The sequence below is a fragment of the Chrysemys picta genome, chromosome 10, assembly GCF_011386835.1.
Source record: "Chrysemys picta bellii isolate R12L10 chromosome 10, ASM1138683v2, whole genome shotgun sequence".
NCBI classification, from domain to species: domain Eukaryota; kingdom Metazoa; phylum Chordata; order Testudines; family Emydidae; genus Chrysemys; species Chrysemys picta.
In genome coordinates this window covers 88,358,770-88,384,445 of record NC_088800.1, presented here as the reverse complement: position 1 = coordinate 88,384,445, position 25,676 = coordinate 88,358,770, and the positions used below count along the sequence as shown (strand labels likewise).

Here is a 25,676-nt window from a genome sequence, read left to right as displayed (position 1 = left end):
CCCCCTAAACCTGAAACCCCCCTAACGAGCCCCCGTGAATCCAGATCCCCCTGCAGCTGGACCCCTCACTGAGCCCCTCACACCCAGATTGCAACACCCTGAACTCTCTCACCAAGTACCTAAATCCCCTCACACTTGGGCATGCAGGCTTAGTCGATCCCACACCTGGATCGGGGGCCAGGGCTGGGCGTGCATGCAAGACTCTGCCCTTCTCACCTGCTATCTTGGTGCGCCTGGCACGGAGGGGCAGGGCCCCGTGGTGTTTGTGGGGCAACCCCAGCCCTTGCACTGTGTCAGGGTCAGGAGCAGCTTCACAGCTGAGTTTATGTCCCATGGGGGCAGGGGGCTGCAGGGTGATTTCTCACATGCAGCTAGTGCCCTGTGCTCCCCACTGCCATGCTTGGGGCTCCCACATTTATTTATTGACAAATAAAATATGCAGACTTTGCAGAATTTTAAAATATTGTGCATGGAATTTTTAATTTTTTGGTGCAGAATTCCCTCAGGAGTAACACACAAATCACCACCCTTTCTGCATCATTGGATAGTGTGAGTGGAGATAGGGGATTGTGACAATAGGCCTGATCCTGTTCTTATTGAAGTCAATATAAAGTCCCAATTTCTGTCTCTGGTGCACTGTGCTGAGTTGTTTCCTCTTTCCCTGAAACATATGCAGTTCCCATCAACAGCACTTGACCCTGAAAAATAGGTATCTGCTGTTTTGTTCACAGAGGAAATAAAGTAAATGTATTTATCAATTGGAATGTAGGGCTCCAGCATTTCTAGGAACTTCATGACTGCTAAAGTATCACACCTCTTCAATGTATTCATCTTTTCCATATAAGTGAAAACAGAAACTAGGAGAACTCTAAAAGGATGTGCCTCTTTCCTGCTTCCTGGATACACAGCCTGGATGTGCTGAGAATGGGAGAAGGTAAGGGAAGCATCACTTGTCCATGGCACCTCTCTGCAGATTACTAAAACACCAGGTCCTGCAAATACTTACACACATATTCACCTTTAAACATGTGTTGTTATAGTCATGTCGGTCCCAGGATATTAGAGAGACAGATGAGTGAGATAAGACGTTTGTCCAATAAAAGATATTACTTCATTCACCTTATTGCTCTAATACCTTTAAACATGTTAGTAGTCCCATTGAAATTGATGGGGCTATTTATATGCTTAAAGTAGAATATGTACATAAGTGTTTGCTAGGGCCTAAATAACAATAGGTACAGTCCATTTCACAAGTAACGCATTTTCCACTTCCACTGTTGCCACGAGGAGTTTGATGCAAAGTAGTAATGAAATCATAGATGCAAGGTAACAGAACGGGATAAAACACCTTTTTTTTTTCCTAAGGTGAAATAAAAACAAACATTCTCTACTGCATGATCGTGGGAATTTTATTAACATTGATACAAAAGAACCGTTCTCATACTCACTTTCAACATGTGCAAATGCACAAAATGGACCCCGCGGGCAGTAACCTGTTTGACGGATGTCATTGCACTTTGTAGATTTGTAAATCTAAAAAAATAGAAAGTGAATAACTTTAAAATTATCTGGGTGCTAATAGCATAAGAGCTCAATCTATTCAGTTTAACAAAGAGAAAGTTAAGGGGTGACATGATTACAGTGTATAAGTATCTATTTCGGGAACAAATATTTAACAGTTGGCTCTTAGTTCTAGCAGAGAAAGGTGTAACACAATCCAAAGGCTGGAAGTTGAAGCTAGACAAAAATCAGACTGGAAACAAGGCATAATTTTTTAACAGTGAGGGTAAATAACCATTGGAACAATTTACCAGAGTCGTGGTGGATTCTTCATCACTGACAATTCTTAAATCAAGATTGGATGTTTTTCTAAAAGAGAAGCTCTAGGAATTATTTTTGGGAAGTTCTATGACCCCTTTAGTCATCTCTTTCCTAAGCTGACCAGTCCCAGTTTTTTAAATTTCTGCTTGTATGGAAGCTGTTCCATATTCTTAAAACAGGAGGGTATAGCCCAGGGCCTGTTTTGAGGACCCAGCAGTCTGATGTTATCACGGTCCATGCAGGGAGGAAAAAAGAAAGGCGGTTGGAGAAACATAGGGAGGATGGATCCGGGCTACAGTCTGGTAGGTCACCCTCAGGCGCACCCTCAAAATGCCTGTTTACCACCCTGTCTGTTGCGGGTGGCACCCGACTGGGTAGAGGGCGGAGGTTGGTGGCTCTGGCGACATTTGTAGCCTCTGCTCTTCTTATGAGCTGTCTCCTGCCAGATTGGCTCCCTTGACCTTGTGGCTGTTGCGGCTTGAACCGCTTACGGGCCAGACGTGGGACATAAAGCCCTAGGGTTTTCAAAGTAGTACAGGAGTCCTTTAACCCGTGTAATTTATTGTCTGTCTGCTCAGCAAACAGTGCCTGGCCATCGAAAGGAAGGTCCTGTATCGACTGCTGGGCCTTTGTTGATAAGCCTGAAAGAAGGAGCCAAAACACCCTTCACATGGAGATGGCTGAGGTCATGGTGTATGCTGCGGAGTCTGCCGCGTTCAAGGCTGCTTGAAGGGCCACCCTGGCCACAGCCCTGCCCTCATCGAGGATCACCCAGAACTCTTTCCTGGTGTCCTTGGGAAGCGAATCTTTAAACTTGGCCATGGCTTGCCACATATTGAAATCATAGCAGCCGAGGAGGGCTTGACGGTTAGCCAGACTCAACTGGAGGCTGGAGGATGAATAAACTTTGCGTCCGAACAAATCCAGCCTCTTTGAGTCTTTATTCTCAGGTGTAGCTCCCGGTTGGCCTTGCCTCTCCTGGCGAAGGTGAGGAAGAAGTCAGTGCCGTGGGGTCTGCCACATCCATAGGTGGTCCAACCAACTGTTCCCTGGGGTCCGTGAGAGCCTGAGGGGTTCTCCCTTTGGGAACATCTGTTTCCAGAGGAGGGCGGGATACCGAGGCTGATGGTTTGTACGAGGCACCTGCCACTGACCTAAGCCCTTGGGAAGGCTGAGTAAAACCCCATGGGTTCCCCAGGTACCAGGCAGCCAGCCACTGGCCCTAGGGCCATGGAGCAGTTGGCAGTACTGCCAACGTCGAGCGTACCACCGGTGCCAGGGTTTGGCCTGCCAGCAACAACTCCTGCCTGGTGTTGGAGCTCGATGATGAGTGGTAGCTCTTAGGCGACCATGAGCAGGTGGATTGGCGATCCAGTTTGCTGTGGTGCCGATCGCTGCACCTCGATGGGGAGCTCTCTACTCGGGACAAGTCCCTTTTGCGGGTCCTCGGAGACCAGCGGCATTCAGTGGACTGTCGACGGCATTCCAGTGATTTATGCCTCATATTGCTCAACTAGTACCAGGATCCGGAGCACGTCAATCGCCGGGAAGACCTTCTTACCAACCAAGAGGATCTGTTTTGCGGCAATGCAGATCAGCGAACTGATGACTTTGCTCGATCGACTCTGTTGGGCCCACGAACAGTACCAGGTCATGGGTGAAGCACTGGGCCGGTCTCAATGCTGTTGATGCCAGGAGGGGCACACTTCTACCGGTCTGTGCCAGGTCACCGGCAAGGCGCCGCTCAAGCCCTGTGGGCGCTGCCCTGAGTCTGGAGACCAAAGAGGGCTGCATGCCTCCCTGCCTTTAAGGCCTGGTGGCTCAGCGCAGGCAAGCGCTGGCAAGACGTCCCTCATGAAGGAGAGTGGTAGCGCTGAGACGGGGACTTACGAAAAGCTCCCAAGGCGGGTTTACCCCTGAATCAGGGTACCGCCATAGCCGCTGTGGGTGGCACCGGTAGTGCTAAGATATCCTGCGCTGCCTGCAGGGCCTTGGGCATCAATGGGACCTCTAACTGACGCCCGTGTCACTGTCCAGTGTGGCAGGCATGGGTCGGGGTGGGCTAGACCGCTCGACCTGAGCTTGGGCCTGACTCCTGGTTGGAGGTACCAAGCCACCCTCCTTTGGCCTTGGCTCCCCTCCTGCCCTCTCCTTTCCCTTGCGGGATGTAGGAGATCCTCCTCTCCCGGTCTTCTTTTGCCGCTTGGCAGGTGCCGGGGAGGGGCATCAGTGCTGCTCCGTCGAAAGCGCCGGTGGAGCATTCCAAACCAATGCTGCGGTGTTCGAGGCACAGTCGGACCTCGACTGCTCCAGTGCTGGAGTTAGAGCCGCCTTCATTAGGAGCACTGAGACGGATGTCTCGCTCCTTCTTAATCCAAGGTTTGACGGACATGCAGATATGGCACTTGTCGCTTATATGCGACTCACCCAGACACCTTAGATAACTGTTATGCAGATCGCTGATGGGCATCGGTTTTTGGCAGTGATCGTAGGGCTTAAAGCCTGGGGACCGGGGCATGCCCCATCCCTAGGCTGAGTTCCATCCATGACTAACCAAGTAAAACGCACTAACACAATAAGGGATAACTATTAACTATTTTACAGGAAAAGTTTGTAACACTGAATGAAGCAAAAAGCTAGCCGAAGCAGCAGACATTCCAGCACTGTCACTGGCGGCAAGAAGGAAGTGAGGGTGCGGGGGGCCGGCAGCACCCCTTATACTGCGTCATGTGCGTGCCACTCCAAAGGGCGCCAGAGCCGGTCCCCTACAGATACCGCTGAGGGAAAAACTTCCGGTACCGGTGCACGTAGCAAGCACACACATACCTAATATGGAATGGACATGAGCAAGCACTTGAAGTAGTTAAGCTTACCAGCTTGCAATTGCCAGCTTCTTCTTCGGACCCTTTTTTTTGGGGGGGGGGAGAGGGAGAAAGAGGTGTGGGAGGAAGAGATCCCTATAATGGATCTAGTCTTTTCCTGGACCACCAAGATAACAAGCAATCCCAGTGTGGGATATGTGAAGCTGTTCAAGACCATTGGGTGGGACTTAGTAACATTTCTCCACTTGCTTTGAGGTCAAGGAAAGTAAGGCCGAGATGTGCAAAAGGCTTTTATAGGCTCTAATAGGCTTCCATTAATTGGAAGGGTGATCCTTGTGGGCACCAAGGAGCTTAGGATGTTGAACATCATATGCACTCTCTCTTGGATTACTGTCACTTATCTCAATTTCCACTATCCTGAAGAGTAGCTCCTGGAATGCCTGGAAATTGGTCATGGCCCACGTCAGGGTTGGAGCAACTGCCTCAGAGGGGGACGATTATGACTCTTTAGAAGGGAGCAACTCTGATTCTGGGTAAAAAGCTCCAGCTATGGATGCCAACAGTGCCTTCAACCTCACCCTTTTAGTGCTGTGATGGGGCTCTGCTCCGACAGCATAAGAAGGACCCCAGTAGGACAAATATGGCCATAGTGGCATGTTGTATAGGTAATGGCAAGATTGTGGGTGGCCCATCCATTACCACTCATGCACCAGAGCCTGGTACTAGGTGGAGCTGGAGAACTCTTTAGGATACCACTCCTCTCTCTCTAGACAGTGCTCTGTGCTTGAAGCAAGGAAGAAGGAATAGCCCAGGGGAGGACAAGTATTTCTCCAGAAACAGCACTGTTGGGTGTGGTTCCAATGAGGCTACCAGGGCTGGTGCTGGGAGGAAGGATGAAGGTAGATCTTCAAACACATATCTCGGCACCAAGGAGGAGTGGGTCAGTCAATGGGTGCCAGGATAGGTAACAAGACAGCTACTGGTGTTGACTTTGGTACTGGTGTTTTTTCTCAAGCTTTCTTCCCTGTCAGTGTCATGCCTCTGCCTCTTCAAGTCAAGCAGGGTTTTGAGGACTTTACCCCAGATTTTTTTCCCCCATCATTTGTATAATCATAGCACCTAGAAGCCCCAGTCATGTGCTAGGGGCTGTACGAACACAGAACAAAAAGATAAACAGTAAGAGGGAACTAAGGGAGGGTCAACGTACTGTGACTTTTGGGGCCATGATTACGAGGGCATAAAAAATTCTAAGCTCATGCACATGAGGCCCATGCATACCTACAGTGGAATCCACACTGACAGAAATAATTTTTGTTTTCTTTTCTTTCCTTCTTCCATTGGTCTATTCAATTTTCCCCAATCAACTGCAATGAAACCTTCCTACTACTGTGATTATACCTCAGAGGTTTACGACAAATGATTGTGATGTCACAGAAGTTACCATTATGACTTGACCGCAGGATCAAGAAATAGGCTGAATAGTGAAAAGGATTGTTTAAACCCATATCTTACACCTTGGGGTTAAGAAGCATGGCAAAGAGAATTACAAATCATATGAAAATGTAATCGGAACCATCTCCAAATATTGCAGGAGACATTATGAAGTTAACTTCTCTTTCATAATTAGAGTTCTAAAAGATGCTAGTAGGTGACTAATGTAACTGTACAAATGATATTCCTAGCAAACTGTTTTGTTTTAAAGCAAATATCTCCACTAATTCAACTACTGCATGAACAACTCTCCAGAGTCCATACAGCTCTGGATAAAATATATCTACTTTTAAGAAGACGTGAAGTTACAGTGCTCTGAAGACAGATCACAGACAGTAGACTTCAGAAATAAAATTGCTAGTATTAGTTAGCACATTAAAAAAGGCAACTTAAAACTGTTGCAGAAATCTTGCAACTTCTTTAACAGATCAGAAAACTAATTTGATTTACTATATGATATGCCCATATGATAAGTGAAACATTTGTCTATTTCCATTATTAAGATAAACCATGTTCAATCTAACACATTAAATAATGGGGAAAAACAACCTCAGGTTTTACCTCAGGATGGAACTGCTGTTCAGTACGAGAATGGCAATACTGACAGTTATCCCCATTTTCACACTTGGAAGGTTCACCCCACTCATCTGCATGTTTTACACTGGGGCAAGGAGTAGACCTGGAAAAAGTGAAATCCAAAAATGCATTTGTACTAATTCCCCAGCAGCAAACTCAAATATTTTCCCATTAAGTCCAAAGTAGCATCTCAGCTGCTGAAGCCCACTGTTTCCATTTCTGCAACAACAGCTTATCGCCAGGGCCAGGCTTTGGGGCCTCTGAAGTCTAAAGATGTGGGCCAGCAATATTTTGGGAGCTCTTTGGGCAAATGCTCTTTTGGTAAAAGGATGCTTACTCCTGGGGGAATTCTGCCCCCCTTGCCCAGAGACCTGCACCCCCTCCTCCCCACAGCCCAGCTGCAGGGCCACCCTTTGCCCAGATACCCGCCCCACCCCCTCCAAGCCCAGCCGTGCCACCCTCCCCCCACCCCCACCCCCCACCTCCTACCCTCAGCCTGATGCTCGGTCCCAGGCTTGCACAGAGTTTCCTGCACACCGCCCCCTCCTTCCCTCAGGGCCTGCTGGGAACTGCAGCTGCAGGAAAACCTCTAGCTCTCTCCCCCTTCCCCCCTCAACAGTGTCTTCTATGAGCAAGCTGGGCTCTGCCAGGTCCAGCAACCCCAAGTGGCAGCTAGCAGCACTGCAGCCCATTTCTGTGCGGGTAAGGAAATTATGTGCAAAAACACATTAATTTCTGCAAAATTCCGAATTGTGCAATGACGCAGAATTCCCCCAGGAGTAATGCATAAACCACAGCTAAATTCAATTTCTCTTGTGTTTTGTGATGGTTACTTACAATCAGGAGATTGTTAGGCCAATCCCATCAATTCTGCACTACTGAACTGAGGGTACAGAAACTGAAAAACTACATTTCTTAGGCCACCAATTCATACTAAAAGTCAAATGTCAGTATGTTTTTTAACAAAGTTTGGTTATTAAAGTATTGCCTGAGGAAAGGAATTTGTAGCAGGAGGAACCAGCTAAATCCAGAAGTTATCAGCGGTCCTTTTGTCTATTAACAGCAGATGAAGGAGGATCAATTGAGATTTTGAATTGGTGCGAGTAGATGCAGAAACTGTTTCACCTCCTCTCAGGGAAGACTGATGTTTTAGTCACATTTTAATTACTTTCCTATTCAGGGCTGTCCAATCATTCTGAAGTTTGTTTCCTATAGTTTTATGGGGCTTGTCACAAAAATCTAATACTGTTAAACTAGGTATATCCAGTTGCACTGTTAATGTAATCCAAAGAAATAAGTCCCCTAATAACTGTTCTATTGATTCATGGGGGACATAGACCCATAGTTAGGAAAGCATGTTCTTAGTATTTATTTATGCACCTGTATTTGAATTTTCTGGGATTCCGTCTTCTATCTCGACTGTTGTGATAATGGGGACATGCATAACCCTGGCGGCAGAGTCTGGGGGGTTTGGTGCATTGTTCTGTCTTGTAGCCAGCTAATACAAAATTAGTATCTGTAAACAGATTAACAAATTTAAAATATGTTAACACTTTAACTTTCATTTACAATACCTTTAACGAATTCAGGTACCAATAAAATCCTTGAAAGCAGTAACGTTTTGCTTTTCTTTTATATAAAAATCCTGGTTTGTGCACATCACTAACGCTAAGATTTTGTCGGGGTTATTTTTAGTAAAAGTCACAGACAGGTCATGAGCAATAAACAAAAATTCACGGAGCCCATGACCTGTCCCTGACTTTACTAAAAATAATCAGAGGTGGGGCTAAGGAGGAGGGAGGAATGGAGTCTTATGGGGGGGGGCCCGATAGGCCAACACCCCCACCACGGATCGGGGCACAGTCCCGGCTCCAGCCGCCACAGCAGGGGGTGCACCCTTCTCCCTCCCCCTCCCCGGAGCTGGCTGCAGCTGCAGGACAGGCGTATGTGGCCCTGGCTGCAGCCCCCGCCACAGCCCTGGGAAGCCATGAGGGGGGCACATAGCAGTTGAGGCCTGGGCTGGAACCAAGACCCTCCAGCAGGGGCTAACAGCTGAAGCAGAAGATGTCATGGAGGTCTGGTAAAGTCACGGAATCCGTGACTGCCGTGACCTCTGTGACTAAATCACAGCCTTACACATCACCATTCACAAACAATTAGGATGAGACCTGGATTTTATTGTCATTAGGCAGTCTGACTAAAGCTTTATCATTTTTATATTAAATACAAATTTTACCATCACAATAAGCACAAATAAAATACTAGCAGAATCCCAACACCACACAAAATATCCAGAAGCTCTCAATGCAAGTATTTTTTATTTTTTCCCCCGTATTCTTCATACAGTCTCAAAATGTTAAAAGCAAAATAAAAATAAGCTCTTCAATATTAAAAATTTGAAAGTATATTATTCATTTTAGTAAGACGTAACTAGGACCTTATGCAACATTCCCTTCTGGATCCCCTTCAGTATGACTTTAGCATTCTTTACTTCACCAAACCTGCTCTTACTAATGTTCTCCAATAAGATGGTCTTGACAAGGTCTCAGCGCCAGTGCTCTATCCTTGTCCTTCTTAATCTTCTCCCTGCCTTTGATACTTCAGATCATTCCCTCTTCTCTGATTATACTTCCTCTCTTGATTTCCACGGCCCTGTATTCATTTGGTATCTTTCCAATTGTTTCTTCAATATTTCCTTTGACAGTTCCTCTTACTCTCCCACTTTGCCAGCATCTCTAAGAGCTCTGTCCTTGATCCCTTCCTCGTCTCTCTCTCTCAACAATCTCATCCCGCATGGTTCAACTATCTTCTATGTTTACTTCTTTACTTCTCCTCTTAACTTGCCTTCTTACATGCAGTCACATCTCCAACTGTCTTCTAGTATATACTGGATACCTTGCCATTCAGTGGTGCTGGAATACTTAACAGTGGGCATGCTGAAAGCCAACACCGTTACCCCTATCGTCCCCCTCCCCGCCCCCAGCTGGGGCTGGGAGTAGGGCCATGTCTCCAGGGGGTGGGGAGTACCCAGACAGGGGTCAGAGGCTGGGGCCACAGCTGGGGGTGAATGCAGGGCCGGCAGCTAGAACCCTGGGGGGGGGGGGAGAGAGACCGTCAGCTGGGACCTCGAGGGGGAGAGAGACTGGCAGCCGGGACCCCAGGTAAAATCTGGGGGTGCTGCAGCACACACCCCCCACAGCCCTAGATTCTGAGCCTATGTTGCCATTAGCTAGATGTAAAAAAATTGAGCTCCTCCATCTTTCTTCATAAAAATCACTCCTTTCTCCCTTGCTGCTGACAGCACCATCATCCTCCCCACCACTCAGACTCAATCATAAGCAATTTTCACCTCTTCTCTCTACTTTCCATACATTCAGAGAGTTTCCAAATACTTCTATTTCTTTCTCCACAACATGCAAACAGCCAACCCTTCCTATCAGTCCCTACAGCTATGCTTATCTGTGCCTTGGGTTACTTCCTACCTTCACTTCAACAACTTCCTGCCTGACCTCACTAATTCTAACATTACACCCATCCAGTACATTGAGAAGGCAGCTCAAATAATTTTCCTCACTTTCCTGTTGGACAACATGTTTCTCCCCCTTAAATCCTTCCGCTGGTTCCCTTCATCAACTCTATCTAGGCTTCTCACTCCTTGCTTTCCAGGTCAATATCTGTTTGTCTCTCAGAAAGGACAAGAGCTGGACCAGGATGAGGGAAGGGGGAGGTAATTACATCCTTTTACCATTAAAAAAAAACAAGGAAGTTCAACCCAAAGTTGATATGTAACATTACATTTGAGAATTTAAATTTATTAAGAGTCAGGGTATTCAAAGTTACAGCTCCACAGCAACTTATGTACATGCAGAATTCTGAATTATTTTAAAATACTGCTAAGGCAAATGCTTCATATGTACTAAAAAGTCAAAGTTATGGTTACTGTGGAAATTCTCCTGTATTAGCTTACTTGTACTGAATATTATAATCTTTAATTTAAAAAAGGAAAATGACGACTTCTTAGTTATACTGCCAAGCAAATTTAGTATCAAACCTATTTGTCACAACTTCCTCCCTTCCCCACCACCAAGATTCTTCTCCAAAAAGCTATCAGAAAAACAAAGCTGAGAATCCACTTTGCAGTAGATGCATCCTCTTTGGAACACAGAAGCATAGGAATTACCACAATGGATCATAAAGCCCTAGTCTATTCCAGGAAGACCCTGCAGATAGCTTTCTGCTTGCTGCTGCTTTCCCTGGAGACCACCTCTAGTTTCCGTCCATCTAGGGCCAAGCACTCTCTGAACCATTAATTGTTTTTAACATCTCTTGGAACTATGGGGAATTAACAGAGCATTTGGATGAAAAACAACACTATATGTTTTGCCAATATTTTAAAAGGATAAACAAAATGACCCAGATAACTACAGACCACTTTGTCTGTCATCAATCCTGGGCAAATTCATGGAAAGACTGAATTGGGACGCAATCAGTGAAGAATTAAATGATGGCATCATAATTAACATCTATCACCATTGTTTTATGAAAAATAGGTCTTCTCAAACAAGTTTCATATCACTTTCTGATGAGATCACATCTCTGATGAATAATATACTTAATAATATAATTGACATTAAATACTTAGACTTCCATAAGACAATGGCCCAGCATGCCATTCTGATTAAAAAAAATCAGCACTATACCAATATCAACGTAACCCATATTAAATGGAGTAAAAACTGGGTTAATGGATGGATCTCAAAATGTAATTGTAAATGGGGAATTATCATCCCATGGGATGTATCTAGTGGAGTTATACAGATAACTGTCTTTGGACCAATGCTATTCAGTATCTTTATTAATGATTAGGAACAAAATATAAAATTTTAGTGGTAAAATTTGAAGATGACAAAAAGATTGGTATAGGATGGTTTTAGAATAGAAGGGGTAAGGTTAGTTTAGCCATGTGCTTTGCAGCTTCTGCAAAATGTAGGTGGTTAACAAATGTAACAACATAAGAACAGCAGTACTGGGTCAGACCAAAGGTCCATCTAGCCCAGTATCCTGTCTACTGACAGTGGCCAATGCCAGGTGCCCCAGAGGGAGTGAACCTAACAGGTAATGATTAAGTGATCTCTCTCCTGCCATCCAACTCCATCCTCTGACAAACAGAGTCTAGGGACACCATTCCTTACCCATCCTGGCTAATAGCCATTAATGGACTTCACCACCATGAATTTATCCAGTTCTCTTTTAAACACTGTTATAGTCCGAGCCTTCACAACCTCCTCAGGTAAGGAGTTCCACAAGTTGACTGTGCGCAGTGTGAAGAAGAACTTCCTTTTATTTGTTTTTAACCTGCTGCCTATTAATTTCATTTGGTGACCTCTAGTTCTTGTATTATGGGAATAAGTAAATAACTTTTCCTTATCTAGGAGCTTGAAAATAATAGGTTCAAAAGTTAGAAGGAATGTAGCATCTAGCAAAACAAGTGTTGGGAGGATGCTGAATTTGGAAAGTGGCTAATGAGATAAAAGAAAGTTATTAGGAAAGAGGCCTCTAAAATTATAGGAGAGGGTAACAAATCGGTTCTACCGAACAAAAAAGCAGGTTTTGTGATAAACGGATAACTACCTTTAACATACCCATGTTATCTTAGAATATGGACATGTGTAACAAGATAAACAAATAACGAATTAAAACGAATTAAAGGAAGTTCTTCACACAGCACACAGTCAACTTGTGGAACTCCTTACCTGAGGAGGTTGTGAAGGCCAATCCCCCCTGCTCTCTGACTGCCCTCTCCAGAGACCCCCCTAAACCCCTAACTACCCCACCTGGGATCCCACCCCCTATCCAACCCACCCTGTTCCCTGACTGCCCCCACCCCTTATGCAACTCCCCTGGCCTTGGACCCCTTACCATGAGATGAGGCTCCTAGCCTCCCCGCAGAGCCAAACAATGCCCCGCGGGAGTACGCAGCCCCGGGACCCAGAGCGCTGCATGCGCAGTGGTATGGCTCCAGAGGAGGGGGGAAGGCGGGGGAGGGGCCGGCGGCTTGCTGCGCTTGGCCAGGCGCTCCGGCCTGGGAGCGCAGACCCCGTGGCTTGTCGTGCCGGTAGAGTGGAGCCATTTGCCCACCCCTGCATTAGGGTGTGCCTGGGCACACCCGGCATACCCCGTGCACACGCCTATGATAAGAATGGCCTAATTGGGTCAGATCAAAAGTCCATCTAGCCCAGTATCCTGTCTTCCGACAGTGGCCAATGCCAGGTGCCCCAGAGGGAATAAACACAACAGGTAATCATCAAGTGATCCATCCCGTCGCCCATTCCCAGCTTCTGGCAATCAGAGGCTAAAGACACATCCCTGCCCATCCTGGCTAATAGCCATTGATGGACCTATCTTCCATGAATTTATCTAGTTCTTTCTTGAACCTTGTTAGAGTGTTGGCCTTCACAACATTCTCTGGCAAAGAGATCCCCAGGATGACTGTGCGTGGTGTGAAGAAATACTTCCTTTTGTTTGTTTTAAACCTGCTGCCTATTAATTTCATTTGGTGACCCCTAGTTTTGTGTTATGAAAAGGAGTATATAACACTTCTTTATTTACTTTTTCCACACCAGTCATGATTTTACCCAGCCCCAAAGTGGTCAAAACCTGGTTTTCAGATAAGATGATGAAATCAATTATTTGTTGCACTGTATAAAAGAACCAGGCTTGCGAGGAGTATTTATCAGATCCCATCTGATCATGCTGCAGCAAGCTGTATGAAAGGGTTATCTCCTTTCCTGAGTACTCTGATCAAATGTTTATGAATGTGTGTTATTGTGTGGATGTAGGAATTGCTTATTGCTTAAACAACTATATAAATACCATGTGGCCTTTACATTTAATAAAGGAATTCATGGTTGAGCTGATGTCATAGTGATATCTTTTATACTAATTCTATAACAGTAATTCCAACAATTGGTGAAATGGTAAATGATGGTAGGGACTAGTCATTATACGGAATTATATGGATCACGTAGTAATGCAGACTCCTTTGAAAAAAAAATGCATTAAATACAGCCGAATGCAAGGTAATACATCTAAGAATAAAAAATTTAGGTCACACAAGAAGCAGGACTGTATCCTGGAATGCAGTAAAGCTGAAAAAGAATTAGAGGCCATGGTAGATTTCCAACTGAACATGAGTAAGGCTGCGAGTCTTTCACAGAGATCACAGAAGCCACAGATTCCGTAACTTTCCGGGACCTCCGTAATTTCCACAGCTGCAGCAGCTGACCCCAGGTCCGCCCGAGTAGCTGGGGCGGCCCTGGGGCCAACCGCTCCAGCCGCTACTCTGGCAGCCCCAGGCAACTGGGCCCGGGCGCTGCTCCAGAACAGCAGTCCAGAAGCAACAGTGGCGCCCCGGGAGAACCCCTCCCCGCACCCAGCACCTAAGATTTAGTTAGGGGTATTTCTAGTAAAAGTCACGGACAAGTCACTAGCCATGACTTTTTGGTTATTGCCCGTGACCTGTCTGTGACTTTTACTAAAAATACCCGTGACTAAATTGTAGCCTTAAACACGAGCTCTGGGTGTGATGCTGAACTAAGAGGTTAAGCATCGTCCTTGAATGTATAATGAGGGGAATATCAAATTAGGAATACTAATCAATCATGCTTAACCTCTTAGTTACCATGGTGAGACAATTTCTGGAATACTGTATTCAGTTCTGGTGTCCTCACTTCAAAAAGCACGTGGAACAATGGGGAAGGGCTCAGAAAAGAGTTACGAGAATAATTCAAGATCTGAAAAATTCTGCTTTACAGTGAAAGACGAAAGACACAATCTATTTAGTTTATCCAAGAGAAAGATAAGACGTACCTATATGGAGAAGAGATTTTTCTTAGATTTGCAGTTTTTAAGGACAGAGGGGACCATCATTTAGCCTGACCTCTGTACAATACAAGCCATGGAATTATAACTAGTTACCCATGTACAGAGCCCTGGTGTTGAACTAAAGCAGATCTTCCAGAGGAGCATCCGGTTTTGATTTGATGACATCAAGAGATGGAGAATCTACCACTCCCTTTTGGTAGTTTGTTTGAATGGTTAAATCACCCTCACTGTTAAAATACTGTGCTCAATTTTTAGACTGAATTTGTCTGGCTTTAACTTCCTGCCTTGTTGTTATACATTTCTCCTCTAGCTTAAAGAGGCTGTTAGTAGCTGGTATTTTCTCCATTGAAGGAAATTATACACTGTAGACAGGTCACCTCTTAATCTTCTTTTTGCTACGCTAAACAACTGAGCTCCTTCAGTCTCTCACTGTAAGGCGTTTTTCCAATCACTGAATCATTTTTGTGGCTATTCTCTGCACTTTCTACAATTTTTCAATACCTTTTCAGAATGTGGACACCAGAACACGACACAGTATTCCAATACCTGTCTTATTAATGCTGTACAGAGAGGTAAAAATCACCTCCCTACTCCTACTTCCCTGTTTATTATATACCCAAACATTAGCCATTTTACCCACAGCATCATACTGGGAGACCATGTTCAACTGTTTGTCCACTAGGACCCCTAAATCCTTTTTAGAATCCTGCTTTCCAGGATACAATCCCCCATTCTGTAGGTATGGCATGCATTCCTTGTTCCTGTTATCGTGACTCTTGGGTTCCTGTTATCGTGACCTGATGATTTTTAAATGTTTTTCCCTAGTAGAAGCTGTGGAAAGTAGTTCATCATCCTCATGTGGTATCAGTACCTCACTTCAGCTCTTTCCAAATACACAACAAAAATATTTAGACACTTCAGGCTTATCTGCAACATTATTAACAATTCTCCCATTTCCATCTAGAAATGGGCATATATCACTGTTAAGTTTCCTTTTGTTCATATTATACTTGTGTTCTTACTGTTCTTAGCTCTGCTAGCCATGGTTTTTCCACTGTAGCTTTCAGTTTCCTTTATAAATTTTCTACACTTTATAACTAGTATTTATGAATATACATTTTTGACAGTAGACAGCTCTTTAATATACTGTAAAAAGGAAAAACATGATCCAGCTAATGGAAGTTGAAGCTAACCAAATTCAAACTAGAAATAATGCTCAAATTTTTTAACCGTGAGTGTAATTAAGCATTGCAACAATTTACCAACGGATGTGGTAGATTCTCCATCACTTGAAGACTTTAAATCAAGACTAGATAGCTCTCTAAAAGATATCTATAGTTCAGCTAGATATTACAGTCTCGATGCAGAAATTACTAGGTGAAGTTCTTTGCCCTGTATTATTCAGGGATCAAGCTAGACAATCAATGGTATCTTCTGGCCTTAAAATCTGTTAATCTAGACCAGTATTCTCTCTCCGATAGTGGTCGGCACTGGATGCTTCACAGAAAGGTGAAGGAACCACTGCAGCAGACAGGGTGTGGGATAATCTGCCCCCATTAGGTTTCATCAAAACTCTAAGAGTTAGAGATTAGTTTAGTTTAAACCCTGAAGCATGAGGTTTAATATCCCTTTGAAACACTGTGTTAGCAACAATTAACAACAACTCTGGATATTCTTGTTAATCATATAAACGTACAGGCCCCACAATTCTCTGCAGTGAAGACTGATCCAAAGAAGTCATTTAGCCTCTAATGATCCAGGAGGCTAATTATTTTGCAGGTTCCTGCTTCTGATATACTTAAAATAATCCCTTGTTTGTTCTACACACTTACTATTTGTTCTTCAAAATCCTTTTTAGCCCTTCTAATTTCCTCTTATATGTCACTTGCTGTAATTTATACTCCTATTTATTGATTACACTAGGATTAGGTTTTCAAATTTTCAAGTATTATGTTTGGCTTCTCGAACCTTGCTACTCTGCTACAGTGGTTTACACCTTGTCTTCCAGGCTTCCCTTTTGTCCAATGGGCATGCCTTCTGAGACTATTATTATTTTGTTTTAAGCAGCAACCATGCCACTTTGCTTTACGTTTGACTTTAGGGCCTTTTTGACTAACCACCTCATTGTATTGAGATCTCCCTTTCCAAAGTTTAACGTCATTAAGTCACTTTTTGGTACATTACTCTCCACAAAAATCTTGAAAATTATGTTATGGTTAGAATTACTTTAGTAGCTTGGCTACTGTTATTTTTTTAATCAACTCCTGAATGTTATTTATTTGGAAACAGCCACTCCTCTTGCGTGCTCTGAAACAATCTGTTCCAAAAACAATCAGAGTACTGAGAAATTTTTTCTCTCAGCTTTGTTCCATTTTGCCATTTCATCTGTTTATATGCACGTACACCTCTACCCCTATATAATGCGACCCGATATAACACGAATTCAGATATAACGCGGTAAAGCAGTGCTCTGGGGGGAGAGGGGGTAGGGCTCCGCACTCCGGTGGATCAAAGCACGTTCGATATAACGCAGTTTCACCTATAACACGGTAAGATTTTTTGGCTCCCGAGGACAGCGTTATATCGAGGTAGAGGTATAGTTCAAATCTATTCTACTCTAACTAATTATTTGGCCCCAATGCTATAGTATCTGAGCACTTCACAGTCAATGTATTTATCATCACAACACCCCTAAGGGGACTACTGTTATTTTCATTTTACAGATGGGGAACTGAGATACAGAGAGTCTAAGGGACTTGCCAAAGGTAGTCTCTGGGAGTTTGTGGGTGGAGGAGTGAACTAAATCCAGGTCTAGAAAATCCCATGATAGCACCCTAATCCCTGGACCTCCTTCTCTCTCCACTTATTTTGTTAGATTTTTCTGCCTGAGATCTCTCTGAACATAGTGTGCTCAATTTCCTTTTCTTGTTAAAGAGGCTTATAGTAAAGTTCTACTAATATAGTTACTTTCTTATAGCTTGGGATTCATAGTCCTTATAGATTCAACTGTGGTCCTCTCTACTCAGAATCTTTTTTTTGCCCAATTTTATAGAATTCTTTAGATACTCCCCTCATCTGTCTTTCTTGTATAATCGTCTTCCCCTTTCATAGTGTAAATAATACAAATCTACCTAAAACAAAGAAACAAAACACTTTACTCTTGAAGACCAGAGGTACTGCAGCAGTTTGTGTTCTATCGGTTCCAAAGTAGCATTTGGGTACAACCACTAAAAAGTTCATGGCTATGTAATAAATGACACCAATACCGAAAATCACAACCAGACTAAAAGGTTAAAGAAAACTAGAGCAATTGGGCTTATTTTAAGTGATCTGTCAAATTACTAAATTTACAGTAATATTAGATTTTAAAGAACTCACTCAAAGCCTAAAACAGATAACATTTATTTGTTTTCTGGTTCTTGTTAATCAAGTTAAGCAAAAGAAGCGTCCTTTAAAAGTTGACTTCAGTATCATTTGACACAAGACAGTTTTCTTACTGACTTTAAATCAGGAAAACATGTATCAATTGCCTCAAAATAGCCACATTTGTACTGAGTGAATGAAAAAAGAGTTGGTACAAAAGAAACACTTGCAATAGACAACAGAGGGTCCTGTGGCACCTTTAAGACTAACAGAAGTTTTGAAGCATAAGCTTTCGTGGGTGAATGCCCACTTCATCAGACGCAAGTAATGGAGGTGACCTCCCTGAAAACACCATCCTAGCCACCATGGATGTAGAGGCTCTCTACACAAACATCTCACACACCGATGGAATACAAGTTGTCAGGAACAGTATCCCTGATGATGACACAGCACAACTTGTTGCTGAGCTCTGTGACTTTATCCCCATGTACAATTATTTCAAATTTGGTGACAATATATACCTCCAGACCAGCAGCACCGCCATGGGCACCCGCATGGCCCCACAATATGCCAACATTTTTATGGCTGACCTGGAACAACGCTTCCTCAGCTCTCGTCCACTCACGCCCCTTCTCTACCTACGCTACATTGATGACATCTTCATCATCTGGACCCATGGGAAGGAGACCCTGGAAGAATTCCACCATGATTTCAACAGTTTCCACCCCACCATCAACCTCAGCCTGGACCAATCTACACGGGAAGTCCACTTCCTAGACACCACAGTACAAATAAGCGATGGCCACGTTAACACCACCCTATACCGAAAACCCACCGACCGCTATGCCTACCTTCATGTCTCCAGCTTCCACCCCGGACACACCACACGATCCATCGTCTACAGCCAAGCGCTGAGGTACAACCGCATCTGCTCCAACCCCTCAGACAGAGACCAACACCTACAAGATCTTCACCAAGCATTCTCAAAACTATGATACACACACAAGGAAATAAAGAAACAAATCAACAGAGCCAGACGTGTACCCAGAAGCCTCCTGCTACAAGACAGGCCCAAAAAAGAAACCAACAGAACTCCTCCTGCCATCACCTACAGTCCTCAGCTTAAACCTCTTCAACGCATCATCAGTGATCTACAACCCATCCTGGACAATGATTCCTCACTTTCACAGACCTTGGGAGGCAGGCCAGTCCTCGCCCACAGACAACCCGCCAACCTTAAGCATATTGTCACCAGCAACCATGCACCGCACCATAACAACTCTAACTCAGGAACCAACCCATGCAATAAACCTCGATGCCAACTCTGCCCACATATATACACCAGCAACACCATCACAGGACCTAACCAGATCAGCTACAACATCACCGGCTCATTCACCTGCACGTCCACCAATGTTATATATGCCATCATGTGCCAGCAATGCCCCTCTGCTATGTACATTGGCCAAACCGGACAGTCACTACGCAAGAGGATAAATGGACATAAGTCAGATATCAGGAATGGCAATATACAAAATCCTGTAGGAGAACACTTCAACCTCCCTGGTCACACAATAGCAGATGTAAAGGTAGCCATCTTACAGCAAAAAAAGTCAGGACCAGACTCCAAAGAGAAACTGCTGAGCTCCAGTTCATTTGCAAATTTGACACCATCAGATCAGGATTAAACAAAGACTGTGAATGGCTATCCAACTACAGAAGCAGTTTCTCCTCCCTTGGTGTTCACACCTCAACTGCTAGCAGAGCACCTCACTCTCCTTGATTGAACTAACCTCGTTATCTCCATACTGATTTATACCTGCCTCTGGAAATTTCCATTACTTGCATCTGATGAAGTGGGTATTCACCCACGAAAGCTTATGCTCCAATACTTCTGTTAGTCTTAAAGGTGCCACAGGACCCTCTCTTGCTTTTTACAGATTCAGACTAACACGGCTACCCCTCTGATACTTGCAATAGACAGGAATTTCCAATATGCAATTTGAATATAAATGGGCTTGGCTGCCTGATTTTTTTCAAACATCCATATTATTATTGTGTGTGTGTATATATATATACATATATATATATATACACACACACACACACACAAAATCACTCCTTTATTCAACATAACTTTTGAAACTTCTCCAATAAAAGTCCAAATAGGTCTAGACAGATATAGAAACAGTGATGAGAAGACAAAATATAGAATGTTACCCAGCCACTTCGGATCCTCACTAAGAATTTTTTCAATCATTGCTTGGCTAGCTAGAATTCCTGGCTGTAGGTCAGGGATGTTTTCTCCACCTCCTAGCTGCCCATTCTGTAAGGCTTCCTGTGCCTGAAGTTCCCTGAAATGGAGAACAGAAGATAATTTTACCATACTGTGTATCTTCATTAAACTTCCCAACTGTGTATGAAATCCTGGCTTTATTGAAGTTAATAGGAATTTTGCCACGGACTTTGTGAGCCCGAATTTCATGCCAAGTCTCACAAAGCCTTATTTGAAAAACTCAAATTGTCTTGTCTTGGCATTGTTACATGGACTGATGTAGAAAGCATCACAACAAAGGATAATTATACATGTTAACAAAGGGATAGGCACAAGGCAGAAAGCCATAATAACTGGTGTGAGGTACAGTTGCATCTAACATCTTAATCTGATAAAGAGGACCGTCAACAGCACACTAAATAAATGTACAAATGACATTATATTGGACAATGTTGCATGTATCCAAGAGAGAGCAATAATGCAAGAGGAACTAAACAGGTTAAAAATATGGCAGAAATACAAATACAGCATAAATAAGAGATTATTTTAGACAAAAATAAGCTAATACAATGTGGCAAAACAAAGATTTTCAATGGCAGAAATTTGGAAAGCTACAGTGATAATGAATGGCAAGGCTGATACAACTTTCTGATGGGATATTGCAGTTAAAAGTTAACATGCTTTGTGGCCCTTATATCGACACATCATATCTTGGACAGGAAAAAATATAATCACTTTCTCTACCATTTCTATGACACCCTACCTATTATTATTTGTACTCTGGTAGCAAATAGGGGTGCCCAATCATGGTCAGGGTCCCCACTGTACAAGTACAAAAAAAGCCCTGTTCTAAAGTGCTTACAGATTTACAATTTTTATTTCTGGGCACCTCACCAAAAATAATTATGTTTATTGTTCTCTACAATACATTTGGAAGGAATTCCTGCAGGAGCAATAAAAATTACTAAGCCAGAAGGCGCAGCACATAAAATGTAAATACAGATGTTATGTGACTGAATGGCTATTTAAAAGGGCATTTAACAACAGTTTTCACATACTGAATTTCAAGGATATACACAACAACAAGGAAGAAAGAAAAGTTACTCACCTGTAACTGGAGCTTACTTATATTATCAGTAAGCATCTCCACTCTCATGGAAGGTACAGTCACATTCCATCAAGCCCAGACCACTGTAGAAACTCCTACCATTAAGGCACAGCACAAATTTCTTCTAGAGCAATGGAATATCCCAGGCAGGGTCATATCAGGAGGAAATGTCATCCAACATATTCTCAGTTCTCCCCATGTGAATCTTAAGAGACTCCACTCTTAAGATGGTGTGGACTGCACTCTCAGCAAGTTTGCAGAGGACACTAAACTAGGAGGCGTGGTAGATACACTACAGGGTAGGGATCGGATACAGAGGGACCTAGACAAATTAGAGGATTGGGCCAAAAAAAACCTGATGAGGTTCAACAAGGACAAGTGCAGAGTCCTGCACTTAGGACGGAAGAATCCCATGCACTGCTACAGACTAGGGACCGAATGGCTAGGTAGCAGTTCTGCAGAAAAGGACCTAGGGGTCACAGTGGACGAGAAGCTGGATATGAGTCAACAGTGTGCTCTTGTTGCCAAGAAGGCTAATGGCATTTTGGGCTGTATAAGTAGGGGCATTGCCAGCAGATCGAGGAACATGATCATTCCCCTTTATTCGACATTGGTGAGGCCTCATCTGGAATATTGTGTCCAGTTTTGGGCCCCACACTACGAGGAGGATGTGGAAAAATTGGAAAGAGTCCAACGGAGGGCACCAAAAATGATTAGGGGTCTGGAGCACATGACTTATGAGGAGAGGCTGAGGGAACTGGGATTGTTTAGTCTCCAGAAGAGAAGAATGAGGGGGGATTTGATAGCAGCCTTTAACTACCTGAAGGGGGGTTCCAAAGAGGATGGAGCTCGGCTGTTCTCAGTGGTGGCAGATGACAGAACAAGGAGCAATGGTCTCAAGTTGCGGTGGGGGAGGTCCAGGTTGGATATTAGGAAAAACTATTTCACTAGGAGGGTGGTGAAACACTGGAATGCGTTACCTAGGGAGGTGGTGGAGTCTCCTTCCTTGGAGGTTTTTAAGGCCCGGCTTGACAAAGCCCTGGCTGGGATGATTTAGTTGGGAATTGGTCCTGCTTTGAGCAGGGGGTTGGACTAGATGACCTCTTGAGGTCCCTTCCAACCCTGATATTCTACAATTCTATGATTCCAGCTACAAGTAACTAGCTATTTTCTCCTTCAAGTACCATTGTTATAGATCACAGAAATCACAGAACTATAGGACTGGAAGGGAACTCCATAGGTCATCTAGTCCAGTCCCCTGCACTGAGGCAGGGCTAAGTTTATCTAGGAAATTAATTTGCAAACTGGACACCATCAAATTAGGCCTGAATAAAGACTGACAGTGGATGGGTCACTACAAAAAGTAATTTTCCCTCTGCTGATACTCACACCTTCTTGTCAACTGTTGAGAATAGGCCACTTCCACCTTAATTGAATTGGCCTCGTTAGCACTGACCCTCCCCCCCACACTTGGTAAGGCAACTCCCATTTTTTCATTTTCTGAATATATAACTGCTTACTGTATTTTTCACTCCATGCATCTGATGAAGGGGGTTTTAGCCCACGAAAGCTTATGCCCAAATAAATTTGTTAGTCTCTAAAGTGCCACAAGGACTCCTCGTTGTTTTTGCTGATACAGACTAACACGGCTACCACTACGATCTAGGTGTTATCTTTGATTCTATCCTCTCTTTAGACCCACACCTCCATTTCTAATTCTTGCTATTTCTTCCTACACAACTTCTATAAGATCAGATATTTCCTCTCAGTCCACATAGAGGAAACTCATCTCTCATCTTAAGTATCAGAGGGGTAGCTGTGTTAGTCTGGATCTGTAAAAAGCAACAAAGAGTCCTGTGGCACCTTATAGACTAACAGACGTATTGGAGCGTAAGTTTTCGTGGGTAAATACCTACTTTGTGCGTCTGACGAAGTGGGTATTCACCCACGAAAGCTTATGCTCCAATATATCTGTTAGTCTACAAAGTGCCACAGGACTCTCTGTTGCTCTCAGCTTAACTATTTCAGCTTCCTGTTTCTGGCCTTGATAAACTCAGTCTTGTCCCTGGCAGGTGTATTAAAGACACTGCTGTTAGAAGATCATCATCATTTCTTAATGCACTGATTACATCACCTGTCTCTTTGCATCCATTTACTAGCTCCCTGTCCTCCATTCCAAAAACAAGCTTCTTGTCTTTACCTTTAAAGGCTCTTTACACCTTAGATATGCCCTGCCTATCAACTCTAATATATTACCATCCACTCACTAGGACGGATCGGTTTAAATTTCTTTGGTACTTCTTAGTTATTTTCTTAAAGAAAGGCTGATTCTCACTGGTTGGGGACATTTAAAACATGTTGATTTGCAACTAAATATAGCCTTTACACCAAATTTGATGCTTCTTTTTGCTAACCAGGAGAATATTTTATATCTATACACATTTAAGCAATTATATTGTTTAATCACTTGATGATTACCTGTTCTGTACATTCCCTCTGGGGAACCTGGCATTGGCCACTGTCAGAAGACAGGATACTGGGCTAGATGGATCTTTGGTCTGACCCAGTATGGCTGTTCGTATGTTCTTAATTCACATTTTTCCAGATTCTTAATTTTTGTATTTTTCATTATGTTAGAGAATGGAGAATGATGCATTTCTTATTTACTAAATGATTAAATTTTGCACTTGTGATTTGTGTCAAACTCTATTTGGAAGGAAATTCAAATTAAATTCAAAATGAACAAAATCACAGCAGTTAAAAAAAAATTAAATTATCCTACATGTGCTAGATACATAAGAGGAAAAGATTATCAAAAATGTATTAAAGTATGTTTTGTATTTAAAACTAATTGATTAATTAAACAAAGAGAATTATATGTAGTTAGTAAATGGAGCTCATTGTTTCTGGTTACTATGTCCTTCAAGATTTTAGAACTAATAGATCTCATCCTCTCACACCTAGTTTTTATTCAGAGATTAGAAGAGAAAAACAAGCTTTCCTGCTTTTTCAACTCCTAATTGGTTTCTTAACTTTGAATGAACTAGCTGAATAAACTGAAATGAAGAAAACGTTCTCGCTGCACCTGCAGAAGAGGTAACTGCTGTCAAAAGCTGATTTAGCACTTCAACAAACGCTGGTTCCAGGTGCTTAGCCAGTGATTTTCACCAATTCAGCAGTTTGACTTACTTTAAAACTTGGCAGCAAACATGTACATACTGCTTAATATTTTTTCTATTTACGTGATTTAATAGATTATAATAAAGTTAGGCCTTAACATAAATTGTCAACTTCAAACTTAATTTTAAATAGTTTTTTTAATAAACCTGTATTTTATTTAATATTGAAAATCTGATTATTTTTTATTTACAAAAAAAAATCAAATTTTTATCCACCCTGCCACACACATCTCCATTTTATCAACTATGCCATCTTTTACACTCATTAGTACAATTTGCCCTCAAGCACCTCTGGTGCTTTCTCCCATTCCACATCTTATGTATGGGAGAAGCGCCACATAAAAATCCATAAAGCTACCACATTATCCTCCTGAAAATCTTTTCAGAAGATATTTACAAAACACGCAACAGCTGGACAGCTAGCATGCTAGGCAACTGCTTATTGCTCTAAATATGATCATTTCAACACTGCCTTGTTTCTCCCTACCCGATTTGTCGTTGTATCCACCTGTTGCCATTTCTCATATGCTAAGATTGTCAACTCTTTAGGGCAGAGACTCTCTTTCATGTTACATGTTACAGCCTAGCAAAATGGGGCCCTGGAAGTGCCTAGAAGCAGCCATCACACTATCACTATCCCCACTGAGGAGGAGGCAGAAATTTTCACCACCGCAGAAGAGCAATTTGGCCACTGAGTCTTTCAACATACATTAATCTCCCAACTCCTTATACATCCCCACAAACCTATATCCCACACATTCTCCTGACTTCCCCTCATTGCCATCAGCTACTTCCAACTCATCCCCATTCACACACACCTTCCTCTTTTTGAACAACACTCCACCCAACTCTTTTCTCCTCTCCCTTTCCATGTAGCGGTCATCAACTTCCCATCTATCCCCGCACACCTGGTCCTTATACAACTTCCAATCCATCAATATTAAGGATTTTTGTTCTCAGCCCACTCCTCCCTATCCTCTTTTTCCTTCTCCTCCATTGATATGATCATTGTTAACTCCCTCCACCCTGCATTCGCCACCACCTTTGACTCCTTTTCCTCTCTCTCACACTGCAAGGTTCACCCTGCCAACCCCTACCTCTGGCTCCCACCCCCCTTTTCACACACACACACACACACACACACACACACACACACA

The 25,676-nt window shown here is 43.3% G+C and overlaps 1 protein-coding gene across 11 annotated transcripts in view; it reads right to left on the bottom strand.

The window, feature by feature from the left end:
* UNKL (unk like zinc finger) overlaps positions 1 to 25,676 on the bottom strand; it is a 144,523-nt gene that overhangs the window by 96,530 nt on the left and 22,317 nt on the right. For 5 of the 11 annotated variants that reach the window (XM_005288874.5, XM_005288875.5, XM_024102392.3 and 2 more), the window contains exons 4-7: positions 20,178 to 20,311; positions 8,091 to 8,226; positions 6,696 to 6,813; positions 1,449 to 1,533 (exon numbers count right to left, since the gene is read on the bottom strand). In XM_005288874.5, coding sequence (XP_005288931.1) covers positions 1,449 to 1,533; positions 6,696 to 6,813; positions 8,091 to 8,226; positions 20,178 to 20,311 — 473 coding nt within the window. Of the gene's footprint in view, positions 1 to 1,448; positions 1,534 to 6,695; positions 6,814 to 8,090; positions 8,227 to 18,808; positions 18,947 to 20,177; positions 20,312 to 25,676 lie in introns of all 11 variants that reach the window. The other 6 variants (XM_065560379.1, XM_065560383.1, XM_065560380.1 and 3 more) reach the window with 2 other exon arrangements.